The sequence below is a fragment of the Labrus bergylta genome, chromosome 22 (assembly GCF_963930695.1).
Source record: "Labrus bergylta chromosome 22, fLabBer1.1, whole genome shotgun sequence".
Lineage (NCBI taxonomy): Eukaryota > Metazoa > Chordata > Actinopteri > Labriformes > Labridae > Labrus > Labrus bergylta.
In genome coordinates this window covers 12,277,446-12,297,064 of record NC_089216.1, presented here as the reverse complement: position 1 = coordinate 12,297,064, position 19,619 = coordinate 12,277,446, and the positions used below count along the sequence as shown (strand labels likewise).

The window sequence follows — 19,619 nt, the reverse complement described above, 5'->3', positions numbered from 1 at the left end:
TTGACACATGAAGGTCTATGATTAAAGACTTGTTTGTAAATGATCCGGGACAAGTTCTGAGAGGATTTATGAAAATCAAAATGGAATCCTGTGTGGGTCAGCAGACATAAAATCCACAGATAAAAAGCCCCATCACATAAAAATATGAATAAAACTATCGTCTATGTAAAAATGATTTGACATGAAATCTAATCTCAGACATTCTTGGTCTGTTTTATCGGCCAACATCACGTGCCTCTTCTGCATGTCTCTCGCGCTGATCAGCAGAGCTTTGTAGGTCATGATTTAGGGACTCATTTGTCTCGCCCAGTCCGTCTGCTAACTTTCAGCCTTGCAAGTAATTAAAGAGCCGCGGAGCAGTGAATGCAGCACGGCCTCGGGGGTTTTCACTCCTACTTTCATGCATCCATTAACAACTCGGCCAATGCCTTCCATATGTAGGCTCATGCTCGGGGATTTGTTGCTTTGCTTCACAGGAGTCCTCATGTAAATTGCTATGGATGCTGTAATTATTATGAGATTTATTTAAAGGAGGGGCCCCGGAGAATGGAAAAACAATATATAATTATTCCCAGCTGTAGCTGCGTGTAATGGCTGCTGATAAGCCGTATCTCAGGGGTATCAATATCACATTGTCAGTGCTCAAACGTACAAATGCTCGGCGGATAAATACATTATAGAATACAGAGGTTATTATTCCGGTCGGTTTATTAAATCTTACAGCACATTTATCTCAAGTAAATCAAGACAAGTTGGTTTTAATCCTGTTACCGGCAGCTGAAGTCCAATTCCTTGGACAGAATTTCTATCAAATTCGGGTCTCAGACTTCAAAAGCCTCCTTGCCATAAACACACACGCCACAAACATGGACATTTGGCTCTCCAGTCAATGATTCATTGCCGTGTGCAGGCAGAGCCCTCGGAGTGAATACAGCAGAACTCACACAGCAGCTGGATGTGCATGGTGTGATTCAGGGACAAGAAGGACAAAAGCCTGAGAAGAACGCAGAGAAAAAGAGACAGCTGTAGGGCCGAACTGTTCTTAAACTGAATAGAATCCAAAACAAATAAAAGTGATTTTCATCCAACATCTCTGCTGGAAACGGCTGCAGGTATGGCTCTTCTTTTCTATCTCTTCTTTATATACCTCCCTGCATAAAAACACAGTCCAGAAGAAGAGCTTCACAAAGACTTAATAAATCTCTTGGTGACGTTCCACCTGCATGAGTGAGAACGTAATGTGACCATTAGTATCATTAATGACGCGACACATGCAGGTTTAACCATCTTTGACACGAGTGTGACCCAACCTTTAAGAGGCTGCAGCTTTTAAATGAGTGTCTAAATCACTCTCATGTGGCCTGACAGCACGGCGCATGATGGTTTTAATCTTCGGGTCTCATCTTAGACTCTATTATCTTCCCAGTGGCCGTGGCCTTCCTCTTTGTGCTTGGGTGCATCGTCTTTATGTAGCCTGAAAGCCTGAGTATTTGCACACAATTCAACGGTGCGATGTTGGCAGTGTTCCATTGAACACATTCAAACTTTTCAGCTCTAAGCTTCTTTTTTTTTTAAACTTTCTCGATGGTTAAGTTTTTCTCTCTCTCTCTCTGCTCTCAGTCTTCCTCTGTGCTGTTGTTTGTCAATGTTTGAATCCGTTCTTATTTTATCTCAAGGCTCTTTGCTCCGTAATGGTACTGTTTATTATTCTGTGGGCCTTTAAACCATCAAGTATGTCTCCACTACGACAGAATTCTTTCAGAGTCCAAATTAAATTTAACCCAAAAAAAAGAACTTTTTGTTAAAATACAGAAATTGGTTTGAACTAAAACGATGAAACAAAATATTTCAGCCTTCAGAATTATTCATGTTGTGCTTCTACTCTCTCAGTGTCATTTAAGATGCAACAAAGTGGAAATTAAATGTTTTAATTAATAGGGACAGAGCTGTTTAAGACAGTTACAAGAGAGATAAGATAATATATACTTAATTCTCCCCAAATGGAAATTTGTCCTGGACTCTGTCTTGCAGTTACAAGAGAGTTAAAAAGTAGATAAATAGTGACCATGCAAAAACATGTAACAATTCCACATGTGCATAAAAACACCTTCCTACAGCAGTGTATATATTAACATATTGTACGGCCCCTTGAAACATCCTACATTACCTCTTATTCAGAGTATTAACGGCCGTCAGCTCTCCCGTTCTGCCTGGACAGGAGTCTGCGTCACAGCATGAAACTGATGATCTGCACAGTGTTTGTAGCTGTTGCTCATTTCCAACTCTTAACCCCAGTTGGGCTTAAAGGATAGAAACATTTTCAAACTTATACTTCAGTAGAACTTTATTGTTCAAGGCTATATAGACTGCATAGACGATTAACAAATGAAAATCAATGAAGGTCTGAGGAACGCAGTAACAGTTTTCACCTGTGAAAAGTCTGAGACATCAAAAGTTCATATTTGATTTAAAGGGAATGATGATCCATCACAGATCAGGTGTTTGGTCTGACATCATGGAGTAGACATAGGGTCAGGTGTGTACTGACATACGACATATTTAACACTCAAGAGATATTCCTCATCATCGGTAGCCATCTTGGTTATTAACAATAATACCTCGACTCACATCTTCACCCACATTACATACATGGACATGATTGAATCAGGTCAGATTAAAAATCAGTCTGAGCACGATGGGGTCGAGTCGTATCTGTCAGAGGAACTATTTCACAACCTTTCAGATTTGTCTGGTCCTGTTGCTACTTAGCATCGAAACGCTCATCAGTAAGTAAGTTAAGGCAACATGAGTTCTGATACTTAGTCTTCACGTACTTCATGAACTTCAATAGAACGTTGTATTTCAAATGTTTCATTGCCTGTTTTTGTCCTGGTTCTCTCACACAATGATTTATGTTCAGTCAGAAAGCAGCATCAACCTGTTATATGACCTTTCATTATCCAGTCGTATAAACTGTTGTTCGGCAGGCGTTGTGCATCCTGTTGTTGTTCACAGGTCTTTGAAATCATGAATATAAAAACAGAGTGCAGTCATAAGTAGCATAAGTAAACACCATCAACTCAGGGATTCACGGCATGTGTAATCTTATCAAAGTGATAATCCTGTGAAGGATGACGGGGGAAAGTGACATTGAGGTAAAAATACAAGGCTGTTTACAATCTCTTGTCTGTGTTAAAGCACAGCCTCTTTGTAGGTGTATGAATGAGAATGAGTGTAAAGTCACACCTGATGGATGATAAAAATGATCTAGTGACTGTCTGCATTAGCTGTGGTTGATACCAGATGAGTGATCATTATTCAAAGACACCTGTGTTATGTTGTATTTCTGTAGGACTCCTGAAGTCTGAGCACGAGGAACCAAGCAATCCCTTTTTAATGTAAGCTAGACATCTTGATGTTTTTGTGACTTTAACTATGAAACTTATTTCATACAAGGCGCTGCTGATTTCCCAGAAGGCCCGGACTGTAGATTACAACACAACACTCAGTTAAAGTCACAATGTGTTGAATCTTTACACTAATATATCTCAATTAACTCAAATTTTTTTTTTGGAGTATTTACATTACCTCAAATATTTCCAACTTCTGGAGCGTCTACCGAAAGCTGCCGTACTGTCCTGTATGTGATGCTCAGGTCAGTTTCACTCTTTGTCGTTATCTTTGACTTCGGTCAACGCAGAGTTCGTTTTCATCAGGGTTGAGGTTGAAGTAGCAGAGAGAATCACTCCCACTTGAGTCGTGACTGTCTACAATGAGTGAGGAGCGCTTGTCTCGCTGGCTGTGTTGATGTCAGGGCTGTGTTTACGTCATGATTACATGGACAGGACGGCCTTGTGTATAAAGCTGTTTTAGTCAAGGACTAAAGAAAAGAAGAACATAGTCTACTCACAGCTTGTCTGGATGTCACACAAGTGTGTTAAGATCACGGTTATTCCTTTGTCCATTTATGTGCAATATGAAGCTATGAGCTAACTAAAGTGTGCTGGCATTAGCCTGCTAACACAACGATGAAGGCCACAGGTAACTGCAGCTCGAGCAAAGAACATTTTTGTCCGCCGCTTTGCGCTTTGCCTTAATTGTGGTGCGTTCTAACTCTTAACTCTTCGTGTGAATGTGAGGGGAGAGGGGTTGGAGGTGTGTCGCTGGAGCAGAGGAGAGCGGCGGCTTCAGCATAGTGGAGGTGTCCCCAAACAGCAGTTTGTTTTGGTTTCATGCGGGTGCTCAAGGGCGACATCTACTGGATCAAAAAGTCTCACATTCTTCCTTTTAAGGGTAGAAGCGTTGTGTCAGCAGCAGTAATTCTAAAATGGGAGGTGAACACTCAGACGCCTGTGCGGTGCTGGAGGAGGCACGAGGCTCTCCATTAGTGAACGTCCCAGACCTGAACTGAGCCAACCCCACATTAATGCAGAACTTCCATATCAATAACTCTAATGTTCTTCAAACTGATTTGGAGCCTTGCCTCACTTCTATTTCTCTCCCTCCCAGTTTTTTGGCCTCAATCTGAATGTCAAATTTTAAAGTAATGGATAAAGTCACGCATTAAGTCAAACTGGATAAGGAGTCTAATAAAGTTTCAGTCACGTGTATTTGACTGAAGGATTAGTGAAAGAAGGACCCCAAAGCCAGATTTGTTGGCCTGCACATGCTGCAAAAAATAAATTCAGTGATCAAACAACAAACAAAGTGTGTCAGCCATCGTTAGATTTAGTCATCCAGGACAATGTGAGTCCTAACTTTCTGTGTGGGTGAGAAAGAGAAAGCGGCCTCGTAGGAACATCAGTGGGAGCATACAATCGCTTTTCAAACTTTAAAAAAAAAAAGATCTTCAGAGATGATGTCTCTCTGATGAAGGCCATCTTGTGCTGCCTGAAAAAGAAAACATGTCACGGTCTTGAGGGGCCGCTAAGAAGCTTGAAGAGTGTTGAAAAAGGGGGGGGGCTGACATTGAAGTGCATTATTAAACTCTCACACTGGGGGCTGCGTCCTATTTCTCTCCTCATCCCACACGTGAAACTACACAACAATACACTGATGCACCTGGAAACTAGGGCTCGTCACACTGGGACGTTTGAAAAAACACAACCGCACTAAGACTGTTTGACTACATGCCAGACTTTTGCACTGAACAAAATGCTGATAATGAACTGTTTAGTTAGAATTCCCCCGTTGTTTCAAGCTGTTGCATTTCCTATCAAAAAAAGAACGTCTTTACATATTTGTTTTATTTTGCTTGAAAACAGTCCCAAGAACAGAAACATCATGTGTTTAAATGTATGTGTAATATGAGAAAGTTATACCTTCATCAACCCTGTTGCTCACTTCCAGAAGGCAGAGTCTTCCAACCCTGGCCTGGCTGCTCTCTCTTCACAGTAAAACCTGTTTGTCTTCAGCCTTACTTTCTAACACAAGCTGATCTCTATGTACAGATTCTAAATGATTGTAGAGTCTATGGGGGAACGATTTGAGTACGGGAAGCGTTCTGGTTTCTGTTTGTCATATGTTAGAAGTCCAAGTAGTATTGACCAATCATGTATCGGCAGGCTTTGGCGTTTGCAGCCCGTATGGAGCAAAAGCAGGCAGAAAGCCGCCTCTGTTCTGAGAACAAATAAGGTTGAAACTACCTTTAAAACACTGTGAAAAAACTCGAGCTTTAGAAGTCATTTTAAGGACAATATCACTTTTCTTTCACTTGTGAAGTGTTTCAGGCCAGCTCTGGTTTTCCTCAGCGATGTCCCATTCCAAAATTGTCATCTTTTATAAGAGTCACTTCAATCTGAGGACAGCTCCAAAACGCCCTTGAGTGGTAAATGGGGAGAAAGCCTTTTTTTTTCTTTCCCATCTGTAGTGCTTCTTGTCTTTCCGAGAGGAAAAAAAAAAGGGGGGGATTATAAAAGCATGTAGAAGTAAAATTAAAAAAAAACACATTACTGCTTGAAGGAGTTTCAGCATATTTAGCCTGAGGGATGACACGGTCGATAAGTCTGTCCTGACGTGTAATGACTTTGGTGATCTGTTGACTTTATCTCTCTCATGAAGAAGCAGCAGCACTTTGATGAAATGCATTCAAATTTGCCAAACACCCCCCCCCCCCACATCATCATTCTATATGTCACCTCTTTGGTGAATTTGTCCGATCCATTGTTTTCAGCAGAGTTCATGCAAAGCTGGTGTGATCTTGTGCTATGCTGTGTTTATTGAAGGCTCTGATTGCATCATGGATTATGTAGAAATGTAGTCCTGAAAATGAAAAGAACTCATCTCGAGTCCTTCTGCGTCAATATCAATCCGTTGTCATACTGCGAGGCTGACCGCGTAAAAGGAAAGCGACGCTAAAACGCTGGAGTGTTTTGGTTAAGCCCCTCGTGTCCTTGTGAGAGAGGTTTCTGCTTTGAATCCCCTTCAGACGGGATCCTCTCTGTGTGGAGTTTGCATGTTCTCTCCCTGTATGTGTGAGTTCTCTCTGGCTTCCTCCCACATTCCAAACACATGCTCATTAGGTTGATTGGTGACTTTAAATTGCCCGTAGGGGCCCTGTAATTGATTGGAGAGCAATCCAGGGTGTAACCCCGCCTCTCGACCAATGACAGCTGGGAATGCCTCCAACCCCCCCCCCCCCACCTCCCCCCGCGCCCCTCAGTATAGATAATGGATGGATGGACAATTATCCGTAGTTTACATCACTCATTCATTAATAAGCCAACACAAGCTGTTAATCGTCCTTCATTACATCAACATGATTATAAATGTAAGATGAGAGTTTCTTAAACCGACTTTGTGATCCATTTTGAGGGGTGCAGGTTGAATCGTTGGTTTGAATCCAGCCTGTGGCTCCTTTCCTGCATGTAATTCTCAACTCTCTCTCCCTCCCTGATTTCTTGGCTCTATCCACCGTCTCTCCTATGAAGGCACAAAAACAACCAAAAATAAATCTTAAAAAAAAAAAAAAAAAAAAAAAAGTTTTGCTGCAAACCCAAATGTGGATCCCCAGGGATGATGTTTCTTTTTTGCAACTTTCTATTCATCCGACTTCCTCTGCAGAGTGTCTTCAGAAAAGCTTGAATTTCACTCGGTGATTTATGATGTAAAAACCTGACACACTTATTGTTTGTCCTCAAAATAATAATGAGACGCTATGTCTGGAAACTGAAAGTAGATTTACAAATGTAGAGAGAATTACATTTTAGTTTAGTTTTCTGGACCTCACTTAATGCTTTCAAATAATTCAGACAGAAACAGGGACAACAACTGTGCGTTACTGGATTACATTTAAGGGACTTTGTGCTGTGAGTGGGGACGAACTCATAAAGACTTAAACTGACAACAAATACAAAAGCACCATAAGAACTTGTGGCAGATACATGATGTATGAGGCTGTGTGGAAAACGTTCTACACTGCAGCTAGCAGTACCCACGGACCTGATGTCCCTATTTCCCATTTTCATACCTTTATATCCCATCAGAATCATTATCTTGAAGGTGATTCTTCTGATAATTTCAAAAACTCACAAAAACATGTGAGTGGCCTTTTTATTATCAAGTAAAGGTAAATATACTCAACATAAAAATCCACTGCCAACTATCCCTTTAATGTTGATGGTTATTATGAAGTGTTACATTGTGGCTACATGGTCTTACAAGCTGTAGCCAGTGAAGTCATATACACAAACATGCATTGTAGCTCTGAGGAAGTATGAAAAACAACATATTGCCTCTGAATGAGCTGTTGACTCCTCTAATGGGCTTTTGATTAGTGTTGATTTGTTGTTGCGTTTGAGGCTAGAGGACAAATCTGTGAATAATAACTCAGTTTAACAGCACAAACACACCACACACACACACACACACACACACACGTATGAATGCTCTTTATGTCTCGTTGTTTACATTATCTACAGTTCTTTCACAGTGTGTAAGCACAAACTTTAGTGCATTCAACAGCATCCCCATGAAATAATAAGTGACACCTTGGTTCTTGTGCCCTCTGGCCCCCTGAAAAAGTAACAATCACTACACTCACACTGCGCCTCGGGCTCTGAGCTGCAGGCTGCGATTATAATAATGAATTAGATTTGACAAAATGGCCTTGCCACATTGTTGGATACTCTTTCCATGGGAAAAAATGGCTGATTATGTAAGTGGGTTTGAACAGCTGTAACCGGCTTTGCATTCGACTTTGCGATGCAGAAGAGTCAACGTCAGCCGTGCTGTTTGTCTTCCCTGAGGCTGGATGAGCTCGCCGGAGCATACACAGCCATAAAAGTGACTTATGGGCTGTTTTAAGGGCCCGCCTGTTCCTCTGTAGCTCGGTGAAAGAACACAAGATAATATAACAGTGCAGACTCAATTCACAGATTAATAACAACATTTTCCTTTTTGCTTTGGTAACAGTTTACAAAAAATATTTTGTGTGAGTAAAAAAAAGCACTTCTCTTAAATAATGGTTCATTGTTCTACATTAAACTACACACAGTTCATTCAATAATCTAAAGTAGCAACTCCAACAGTAGAGTGGTAGTTACCCATTAGTGCATCAATAAGAACCATTTAAAAAAAGAACATGTAGTGTAACAGTCAGCGAGACTTTTCTCTCTAGTATTTAGTGTTCATGCAGGACTTGTTAATTAGATTGTCCATATGTTGCTTTTGTTCATGTTAGAGAGAAGAAAGCACAGGTCTGTCATTAAATACATTTGTCCCCTACAGATGCCACTACATGATTTCTATAGTGATTCTTGTATGCAGTGCATTAAAAATAAAGCCAAGGAGCTACATGCTGATGTAGATGCGTACATGAAAAGACTTAAATGAGTCTTGATGGTTCCCTATCAAAAGTTGCTTAAAGTCCTTGCTGCATTGCTGCAGGTTCAGTTCCACTCCCTCTCTCTCTCTTCCAATAGTTTCTTCTTCCTCTTCAGGTTTTTCTATAAATGGTAGCCCTCTACTGTCACAATTCTTTTGTGGTTTACTCTTTGCTTCCACAAAAAAAGTGTCAATGAGTCATGACATCAGGTCTTATTTAGGATAAATGAAGAATAAGGCAAGGGAAGGGGCGCCAGTAGCCTACAGCAGTGGATATGTCATGCGGCCCATGTACAGAGGCTTTAGTGGGTTTGAATCCGATCATAACCCTTTGCTGAATTTCATCCCTCGCCCCTCCCAGCATTTCTTGTTTCTCTTCAGCTGGCCTACACAATAATGGCAACCCCCCCCCCATCCAAGAATAAGACAGGGGAAACCATGTAAAGTCCACATGGGGATTCAGGGTAAAATTAGAAAACAGTCAAGTTTCATGTCTAGGAGAGAAAGTCTTGAGGTGTACTCTGTCTCTAGTCGTGTCTTTCACACTTGATCATATCTGAGCAGTTGAGAAGTCCAGACGGGCTTCAGCTCAGCCAAAGACTTGTGATCTATGCTGGGAGAGAGATTGCGTGTGACAGCTGCTCTATGATGTATGATTGGCTGGAGTCAGTAGATAGGATCGTGCATCTCACTCGGAGACGTAGATTTAGAAGTCACAGTGCTTTAATGCTGGTTCAGCAAACAGGACTACATTACACCAACTCCTTTGTGGATTATCATATATTATTTTATTTATGGATTCTTTTCAGAAGGCAGCATGTATGGATTCTTTAACATTATTGCTTTTAAGAAGTAGTTATTTAATCCCAGAAAAGCTTTTTAAAGTTAAACATATACATTTAGCTTAAACTTTATGTTTTGACTGACTCATTGCTTTCTTTTTCGGGATGGGAGTGATGTCGCAGTCTCATGACATTTGCCTCATATTTCTTCACTGCCAGGGTCTGATGTGTGGCAGAAAATTGGAGCCAGTCAGGTGTGGCGGGGCCAAAGCCACAACACTGTGAGGCCTTTCATCTTTCACAAAATTTAATGGTGACACAAGAAACTTCACTTGCCTTCGATTAAAGTACAGGACAGGAGAGGAGATGAGAACAGCCATGCAGGGTTTACTATTAGACAGGGATCCAATTTCCAACAACTGAAAAACAATAAAAATGGAAATGATTTGTGCTTTGTATGTCTTCATTACTCCATTACCCTAGAGTGAAGCTTTGACAAATGCTATATGGAAATGCATTTCTGTGGAAGCTTTTGACCATAACTGTATCTGCCAGAACTTTTAATACATCTTCTGGAGCAAAGAGTATGGTGTCATCTGCATAATGAAAAAGCCCTGGTTACGATACAAAGAGAAAGTCTTTATATTCAGATGTCATTTTTTCACGAGGCATTAAGGTATTTGAGATTTTGGCTTAGGCTTCTATTTTTCAGACTTAGTGCCCGTTAATGGTGTCACATCTGTTATATGAGGCATTTCAGTACCCTGAAGGGTCGTTTTAAAGACTTGGGTTTGGTTTTACTCAGCACCATCTTGACAGTTGTCTGCAGCCATAAAGTAATTTGGGCCTCCTGATACAGCGTGTGCAGGACTTATGAAAGGCAAGCTAATATATCTAAAGATCTGCACTGCCATGAAAACATCCCTCTCTTGATGGAAATGTATTTAAAATCCTCACTGGGCTTAGTTTTGGAAAGATTACATTCAGCGCATTATTATGGTTTAACAGCCTGAAAGTTCACTGCTCAACCTCATTAATAGACACTGTTGGCATCTGTTTTTCACTACAGACCAAATAGATAAAGTAAGTAATGAGCTTATAAAGAAGTAGTGTAGCATTTCGTGGCTAATTAGCCACATGTTGTGTTAATAGTGTCCCCATTGCCCCTAAGTGGCAGTCTGAATTTTCACTTTGGTTTTACAGCCATTAACTCTAATGCTCTAAGATGTCTTTTCATCAGCTGGAGCTGGAGAATTTTTGAGCCATCTAGTGTCCATCAGTGGAACTGTACTTGCTAAGAAGGGCAATAAGCAGTTGTGATGAGCCAATTGAGTTGTTTTGTAATAGTTTTACTGAGTAAATAATGTAAAATAAAACTGGTGCTCTGATGACATTTTCTAATTGATTTTAAGGCAGAAAACACCTTTGATATCCTGAACTACTTTCCCAGAGCGGACTTTTTTTAAGTGTTGGCCAGAGAGCCACAAAACCTCAGCACCTTGCAAGGTCATTGTCGAGTCACTGCAGTCCATGATTTGTTTTCAGATCCTGAGAACATAAAGGGTTAAAGTGCAGCCAAATACATTTTATTTATCCCGGTAAGGAAGGTAATGTCCTCACTCAACCTATAAATCTATAAAAGAGCATTGGGAGAGCAGTAAATCTTTCCTTGATCTTATCAAGGAACCCTAAAGGTTTGGGTAAAAAACTGTTAAAAAGACTTTGCAGAAAATGAACATAAGGTGACAGGAACCATGCATGTTCGATCTGTTTGGATAAATATTATATACACAGATTTGGGACGGAGAGTTATAAGTCTCCTGTTTTCCTTCAGCTGCTGTGAACCCACCTGTATAATCTCTTGATTCAATAATTAAACAGACGGGGACACTGTGTTCTTCTTTTGTTCGAGCAGCAGATGGATTTGTAACATGTTACGAATGGCATTTGGCCGCAAACACTCCACCACAGCAGAGCAGTAGGAGGTAAAAAAGCAGGCATTATGTGATGCAGGGGAATCCAGTTTCACCTCAGTCCTGCCCACAGTCAGATGCAACATCAAAGCTGTTCTGCTGAAGATTCCCCACCTGCCTGACTAAACAAGGACTGCCTTCTAAAAGCTAACCCCTTTAGCTGAAACAGTGTACACTGAAAAATGAACAGCATGAAAACTTAAAAACTAAAACTAACTCACTGTTCATTTTTCAATGTTTTTCCTGGAACTGATCAAGTGATCAAGATCAAGAGGTCTTCCCCTCTTGGAAAACGAAAGATGTGTAAAAAATAAAACAATGAGGAAAATTGCTTAAAAAAGCAGTTTCATGTTAAAAATCGTCTTTGTTCAGACACTGTTCAGTGAAAGCACAAGGGGCTGCTAGCAGACCGCTCACTTGAGGGGCTTGTGAACAAATTTTACTGGTAACTAAATATCCACTGAGGTCTTCAGTAAGCCACTGAAAAAAAACAGTTTAATGTGAAGAAGCAATATAGCAGTGAAACATGCAGCTCTCTAGCAGTGCAACATGGACTGTGAGCTTAGCTAGCTGCCAGCTTTAGCTAACTAGCTTGCAATTATTTGACATTTTGTTAAAGGACACAGTAACAAATGACACTCAAGTGACTTGAATCAGTATGAAAACAGTCATCTGAAAATGTTTGAATATCCAAATGAAAGTCAGCGGTTCTGAAAAGCCCTGAAACATTCGTCTTAAAGGTAAACAGGACAGCCATAGGCTAATATAGGAGTTTTGTTTGGTATCGAGCTGAAAGAAGAAAGAACAATTAGTCTTAACTTTGTATTGAACATCTTAAAGTGAATTAACTGGCCACAATCTGAGTCTGGTCCAGTCTCGGAATGGACCAACCCTTGCCTGACCCTTTCATTGCATCCATAGGCCTATTACTCTCTACTGAGTGAGTAACAGGCCTATGATTTTAAATCGAGTCAATTTATAGGCCTCTATGCTGGCAATATTGTGTTTGCTCAAAGTGCCCTGCTAGTTGGAGATCATTAGAAGTTTAATCTCATCTGCTCATGATTGTTTAGTTTGATCGAATTAAGACACTGTTTTCACTGAGGCGACACTAAAATGACACCAGATGTTTCATCTCACTGGCTTTGCATAAATGAGGATTTCCCCTTTCAGCTGAAAAGTAAACGTCTGATTCAGGTTTGATTCAAATGTGTTGAATTTTGATTTGATGAAAGGGGCTTTATCTACACTGTAGTCCATTTGTCTGCATCGATGCATGTTAGATAATGGATTTAAAGCAACATAACAGTGTTAATCAATAGATTAGAATTAAAACATTTTATTTAAACTCAAGGTATGTTGTTTCAACCATTGAGCCCTTCTTTGTCATAAGCAAATCAAAGAACAACGTTTGCTAGCTCTGATTGCAGCATAAGCATTTGATACATGTGCATATCTTTTTAAAGTGGCTCCATATGGCAGCATCACACTGAAGATCACAAAAGACTTGTTTAATCTTTATTTCTCCACGACAGCAGACAGTTTAAGGAGCAGAGAAAACATGTGTAATACACTTGAAAACAAAAGACAAAAAACAAAAAGAGCAACCAAACAAACAGAGAGGTAGTTTCTTTAAATATAAAATCACATGAAATCCATTTGTTCCTTCAGTACTTTATGGCCACTGTGAAAGTAATAACCTGGTATGTGCATCGTAAAAAAAAATTGATCTTATACTCAAGAGTGTCAGCCCTTATTAGTGCTGTCCCATATCTTTAAGGTGCAGGAAGAGATCAGAACAGAAACTCTGTGGAGATTTAGTGTGCTGTTGTGCTTTGCCATTCGTTATCTGTGTTATGAAATACCATGATGACACTTTGGTTGCACTTCTGCAGAAGTGTATTATTCATATTTTCTGGCTTCTTTCCAATGATTTCCCTTTCCTTTGAAAACACTGTAAAGTTTTAGCCTTTTAGGCTTCTAAAAAGGTTAAATGAATTAAGAGAGGGACATCCATGTGGCTATACAGCAATAGACTCTGGCATTTTAAACATGAGTAGAGGGGTCACATGTGAACAGACATTGTCAGGGAAAACAAACGATAATGGCTCAAAACCACAAGTGCGTATGCAGGATTATTATTATTATTTAAATTCAAAACATTGGAGAGACCCTTTCCCCTCTCTAGAGTCGATGAGCATGCAGGTTGATTTGTTGCTGGCTCTGTATCAGTCTTTAAACATTTCTGCATTCTAACCTCTCAATTTTTCAAAAGCATTTCCAATATTTATCCTAGTTCTTCCACATTTCTATGTCCTGGAGCTCATTAGAAATATGCAGAGGCTTTTACAGGTTGGGTAGAATCAGATACATCTGAACCCGTTTGCTAGCCCGCTTTTATCACTGCAACAGCTGTTAGTTTGTGTGTGTCTGGCAAACTGAGGGGCATCCAAAACGGCCATGTAGGGGTTTATTAAAACTGCCTACTTCTCTGGTCAAAACAAACCATTCCGCACCAAAATCAAAACTTACTGGGAGGACTTAGAGCTGCTGCGTTGTTGACAGAAAAGCCAGCACTTCAACATAGCATGTTTCCTTAATGTCTGATGATATAGTAAGGTAATTTTATGATTAAATACATTTAATTATATAATAAATTAATATATAATATCTTACATATTGGACCTTTGACAAGCTAGAGTAGTATCAATATTATTTTCTCAACCAATACCTCATACATCAACTGCTTAGTTAGGCTTATTTGTAGAAAAATATTTGTGTTTGAATCAAGTTTAAAAACTTTCATCTTGTCCCTTTTGTGCCAACATTTGTTCAACTTAACCAAGTGATTTTTAAAAAACTGAAGTAGTACATAACAAATCTGTGGGTATACTAGCACAAAAAGAAGAGAAAAATCTCACATTGCAGAGACAGTTGTAAGAACCAAAGGGGGATTAAGGGGGGCACAGGGGGCTAGTTTTGCCCTGGGGCCCATTAGAAGATAGGTCCGCCCATGTGTTTATCTTTTGTGGATGTTTAAATACATGATTAAGCTTTACAACACACTTTAGTGAGAACAAAAGGACAGTTGCACTCATTTATCAGACTGGTAAAGCCTAAAAAGGAAACTTAGTGTATGTTGAAGCTCGTAGACACCCATTAATTAGGTTGACGGTGGGCTGCCATTAATTACAACAGGACGACAAGATGTTACAGCAATAGAGACAACACAGGCTCCTCTTGTTTTTAAAAGATCACTCTCATATTTCCCTTTTAAGATTGTCACGTTGGTTTAACAGTTCTGCTCCGGAGCTAGAAGGACTTTTTCCATGACTTGCAGAGAATCTTCTGGAAAGCGCGTCTGAAGTCCCGGTTGAAGATGGTGTAGATGGCAGGGTTCAGGGAGCTGTTACAGTAGCCAATCCAGAAGAAGAATTTGAAGAGCGTGTCGGGGATCTTACAGTAGTCCCTGCACACAGCGTGCAGGCTGTAGCTGAAGAAAAAGGGGAACCAGCAAACAACAAACACCCCCATGACCACAGCCAGAACAAATGTAAACCTCTTCTCCCGGGCTTGGGAAACCTTTTTCTGCGCTATGGAGCTCCGTCTACGTTTCCTCCTGGAGGCAAAGAGGTCTACGGATTTGTTGCTGACTCTGGAGATACGTGCGGATTGTTTGGAGATGGAGCTTTTCTTTAGGCCTGGTCTATTGGCCCTTTGGGAGTCCTGTCGCTGAGGTTTGTGACCTTTGCCCTCTGAGGAGGAGCTCTCGTCCATGTCTGCATCGTCTGTCTGTTGCCCGATGGTGACTGTGCGTTGGCTGGGCGTAGGTGGGCATTGACAGTGACCATTTTCCCTGTCGCCATGGCAAGGGGAGTTGGCTTTGTTCAGTCCATTCTCAGTTTGTGTGACACCATCTGGTCTGGGCTCTTTCCCTGACATGCTCCTTGTTCTGGTTTTGGCCACTTGGTAGATCCTGATGTACACCAGAATCATAATTAAGCAGGGGGCGAAGAAGGAGGCCATGCTGGAGGAGAGGATGTACCAAGTGTCATCATTGAGCATGCACTGAGGCTGAGAACTGATGTAGTTGTTGCTGTCTATAGATAAGAGAGGTGGGGATGAGATGAAAGCAGATATGAGCCACACAATAACGATGATGCACTTGACGCGCTTAGGAGTCCGCTTCAGGTTGTACTCTACAGCCTGCGTAACGGACCAGTACCGGTCCAGGCTTATTGCGCACAGATGAACGATAGAAGAAGTGCAGAATAAAACATCCAGAGCCAAATAAATACCGCACCAAACTTTCCCAAAATACCAGTAGCCCATGAGCTCATTCGCGAGAGAAAACGGCATCACCAAAGTTGCCACCAGGATGTCCGCGGTGGCCAAAGACACCAGAAAGAGGTTCTGCGGGGCTTTCAGCGCCCTGCTCGTCAGCACCGCGATCACCACGAGAATATTTCCAACAACGGTAAAGAGGATGAGGAAACTTACAAGCGCGGCGATGCTGGCGATTGCAGCCAAGGAATATCCACTGTCCGCGCTCCAGGAGGCATTCAGATGGATGGCCGTGAACGCGTCCATTCCGGTGGCGTTTAACGGATCCATCCCGGCTGTGTGCGCGTTATAGATATCCAGGACTGCTTGGATCTTGGCATGAAGTCACATTCAGCCCTTTAGCGACTGAGGAGTCCATCAAAAACGCTCCTTTTCTTGAGAAATCTGGCGACATGGATACGCGAGCAGAATAACACAGGATTGAGCCTCTTTATCACATAGATCTTACTAAAATGATACATTATGTATCTCGCGCCCTGTTATGGTCTTGTCATGCGTCTTTTGGTTGTCGGGACTTGATGCCAGCCGCAGCTCTCCCTCCTTCAGCATGGTGCGCTCCTGCTCCTAATGATGCCCCATGTGTTGTTCTTGCAAAAGTCCCCACTGCTGCCCCGCCCCCGGCACCCAGCATTGAATCAGATTGTTGGAATATGATAAGACTGTAAGGACAAGGTTGAAATTCAGTCCCAATACTAAGAATATTATTAATAAACAAGGGCGAAATCTGTGAGATCCCCCCCCCCAAAAAAAAATCTTGAAAGGAGAGAAAAACCTGGACATGTCAATGCTGAAGTGTTTTTAGAGTCTTTCAAGCCTTCATCACACTGGAGGTCACTATTGCTGCACACACAGTAAAATCTATTTTACTATGAGCTGCACTGTATTGTCTATATGTCTGGGAGGATTTCAGGTTATGTGAGGTAAAAAAAAAAAAACGGTGACAAATTACTCAGAGAGTTTAGCAGGATTTCATGTCACAGATCCTTGTGTGTGTCTGTGTGTGTGTGTGAGGGTGGACGAGGAAGGTGAGTCGAAGGAAGGTGAAGATGTGAGGCTTGTTGAGGTGTCATGCTGCTCATTCAGACCCAGCTGGATAAATGGATTAGATTCCCAACAGTGTGCTGTGTTTCACCTCCCCTTACTTACCCTTCACACCGCCACACACTTTGTATCAACATATGGCTCCTTGTTAAGGTGTAACTCAAACACAGCAGTGCATCATCAACATACGCATGCATTTTCTGTGACCTTTGGCGTGTTTCTTTTATTGGGACGCAGGTTAAATCAGATGCCCGCTGATGTTTCAGGGTTATAACGTCTCTGCTTATCTCGGCATGGGCCTCTCAGGGGGAGCACATTTTATCAGATAGGAAATAAATTGCTCTGCTGTTTGGTATTTACATTCAGCTTAATCACTGCTATTGTTTTCCCGCAAGTAAAACGGAGTGATTGAACAAATCAAATAACTAGACACGGACATATTTACGAGCACCAGCAGACACCACAGAGCTGCAGTCTTTCTATTAAAAAATACGACTGGAATTCAGCAGCAGAAGAAGAAGAAGAATGATGTGACTTTTAAGGGTACATTAGGGTATATAATTGAAAAAGCTTTAGGAGAAGCCCCTCTTTAATGGCTGACCTTTCATGATCCCTGTCACACTCAATAAAAAGCATTCCTCCTTCATGAATATTTTAGTTTAAAGCCGAGGTTATTCACAACACACAGCAAGTATTTTAGAGAACGGAACACATTCAAATGAATCCTTGAAAACCCTGAGGAAAGAAATGAACATTGGTTGGCTTTTGATTCTAAAGCGGTAATGTGGCGAATGCAGTAAATATGAAGAAAAGCCATGTTCTATATTATAAGAAATACATTTATAACAAAAAAAACAGCTGCATAAAAAGAAAGGAGAATCAAAACATTCATGGTCAATTCTGACAGTTTACTTAAGGCAAAATGGAATCCAGTTCCTTCTTTAATATTAAAGTATTCTCGTTGACCACACTGTGCTGAATTAAGAAATTACATGATTTCATCTCCATAAAATCTGAAGAAATACTGATTTTATTTCTAGTTTTTGGGATTGTTTTTTGGAAGGATTCTTTGTTTGTCTCTTTCCTGAGAGTGTGTTGATACTCAAACATTGGAAATTGTCTCAGTTTGTCACAAAAATACAAAGACCTGTTTCACCAATTTTTTTTCCCTCTACATTTTTCTCACATATTGATCCCAAGGCACACGTCAAATAATCAAACCGAGAGAAACTGCAACATTTTCACAGAGGATTTTCTTGTACAGTTCTCAGCTTCTCGGTCTGTTGGGCTTGAGACGAGATGAAGTACAAGTCTTGGAGTGAAAACAGAAAAGAGCTGCCAATACCTTGTGGGAACATGGATCTCACAGTCAACAAGTTCAAGAGTTACTTGGACATCCTTCAGCTTGTATGAGGCTGCTGCTAGTACAGAAGAGTGGTTCTCTCATCAGCTTCAAGACGTACTTAGAAATAAAATGTAATCGCAAAAATAAAAAACTGCCCAGCTTTCTTTGATCCCATTGGAGGATGAAGTGTAATTGAACTTTAATGGCCACTCGAGATGAAACAGTGTTTTGCCCAGCAATTCCAACAACAGACAGTATAGAACAGCTACTACTATAAAGGCCATAAAGATATTGCACACTTAAATGTTACCTTCATTAATTTCTGAGTCTAGAAGTTACACCATTGGGCGGCCGAGGGTCTGAGCTTCCTTATGCCTGTATTTTTCCAAACCTGTTGGCGAGACCAGTCGTCCATTGCATCCTCAGGAAGTATATAATCAATACCCCTGATCATCCCAGTAACAATGCGGCTTAATTTAGCACACTGGCCGTTGACAAACTAGTTATTATCCATGCAGAGGGGCAGCATAGTTACCATGGTGAAAAGTCAGACAGGATGGGGAGGTATCAATGTATGTCCAACCTGTGGCTTAAATATGCTCCAGGCCTCTAAACGGTATTTCAAGAACCACTGGGTGGGGCGTCGGATGGCTGCAGTAATGTCGTGCGGTGTGCGCCCTCCAGAGACTGGATCCTCGTCCCAGTAGCTATGGGTTTGGATCCGACCGCGGCCCTTTGCTGCATGTCATCCCCCTACTCTCTCCTCCTAATATCTATGTCTACAGGTTGTGTGGAGACGTTTGACGTAAAATGGATTTATTTATTTATTTTTATGCAAGCCTGCGTAAAACTTGGGTTAAATGACTTTCTGCACCCGGTAAACATGAAGCAGCGATATTATGCAGCGTTATGTTGCAATCTGTTCTGAATAATTTCTGCTCTGATGGATTAACACCCTGCTTCATGCATCCCTCTCTCTTCTTAGCTTCATTGGTAACCGTCCTCTAATGTGTCTTGGCCGCAGCTATTGTATCAAACAGTACAGAGGCTAACTGGCTAGTGCCGTAAATGAGAGAAGCGCAGCCTGCTGCCTAACATGCATAGTGCTACAGTATAAGCAGGCGACCAGAGCGTCTGTGGACATTTGAGAGACGCTATTCTGCCTGTTGAAAGTTCTTTCAATCGATTGAAACTACTATTTTAAGTTTGAAAAGTTACATATAGTTTTAGCACATATAGTTGCTTCAACATCCGTACTTGTGTCTTCTTCAGCTGTGTTTCAGTATCAGTAGCAGAGGGAGGTGAGTGTAT

At 41.1% G+C, this 19,619-nt stretch overlaps 1 protein-coding gene and 1 long non-coding RNA gene across 3 annotated transcripts in view; one reads left to right on the top strand and one right to left on the bottom strand.

The window, feature by feature from the left end:
* The window catches only part of LOC136177436 (uncharacterized), a 96,005-nt gene that overhangs the window by 42,419 nt on the left and 33,967 nt on the right, over positions 1-19,619 (top strand). The window contains exon 1 of one of the 2 annotated variants that reach the window (XR_010665041.1): positions 959-1,112. The exons of the other annotated variant lie outside the window; for it this stretch is intronic. This is a non-coding gene — a long non-coding RNA (uncharacterized lncRNA). Of the gene's footprint in view, positions 1-958; positions 1,113-19,619 lie in introns of those variants that run through there. 2 annotated transcript variants of the gene reach the window in all.
* On the bottom strand, positions 13,084-16,669 carry LOC109980722 (alpha-2 adrenergic receptor). Its single transcript, XM_020629214.3, has one exon. The coding sequence runs from the start codon at positions 16,190-16,192 to the stop codon at positions 14,891-14,893; it is 1,302 nt and encodes a 433-aa protein (XP_020484870.1). The 5' UTR covers positions 16,193-16,669; the 3' UTR covers positions 13,084-14,890.

Excerpts from the sequence above, each read along its gene's own strand:
- LOC109980722 (XM_020629214.3), bottom strand. The coding sequence starts at position 16,192 with ATGGATCCGTTAAACGCCACCGGAATGGACGCGTTCACGGCCATCCAT.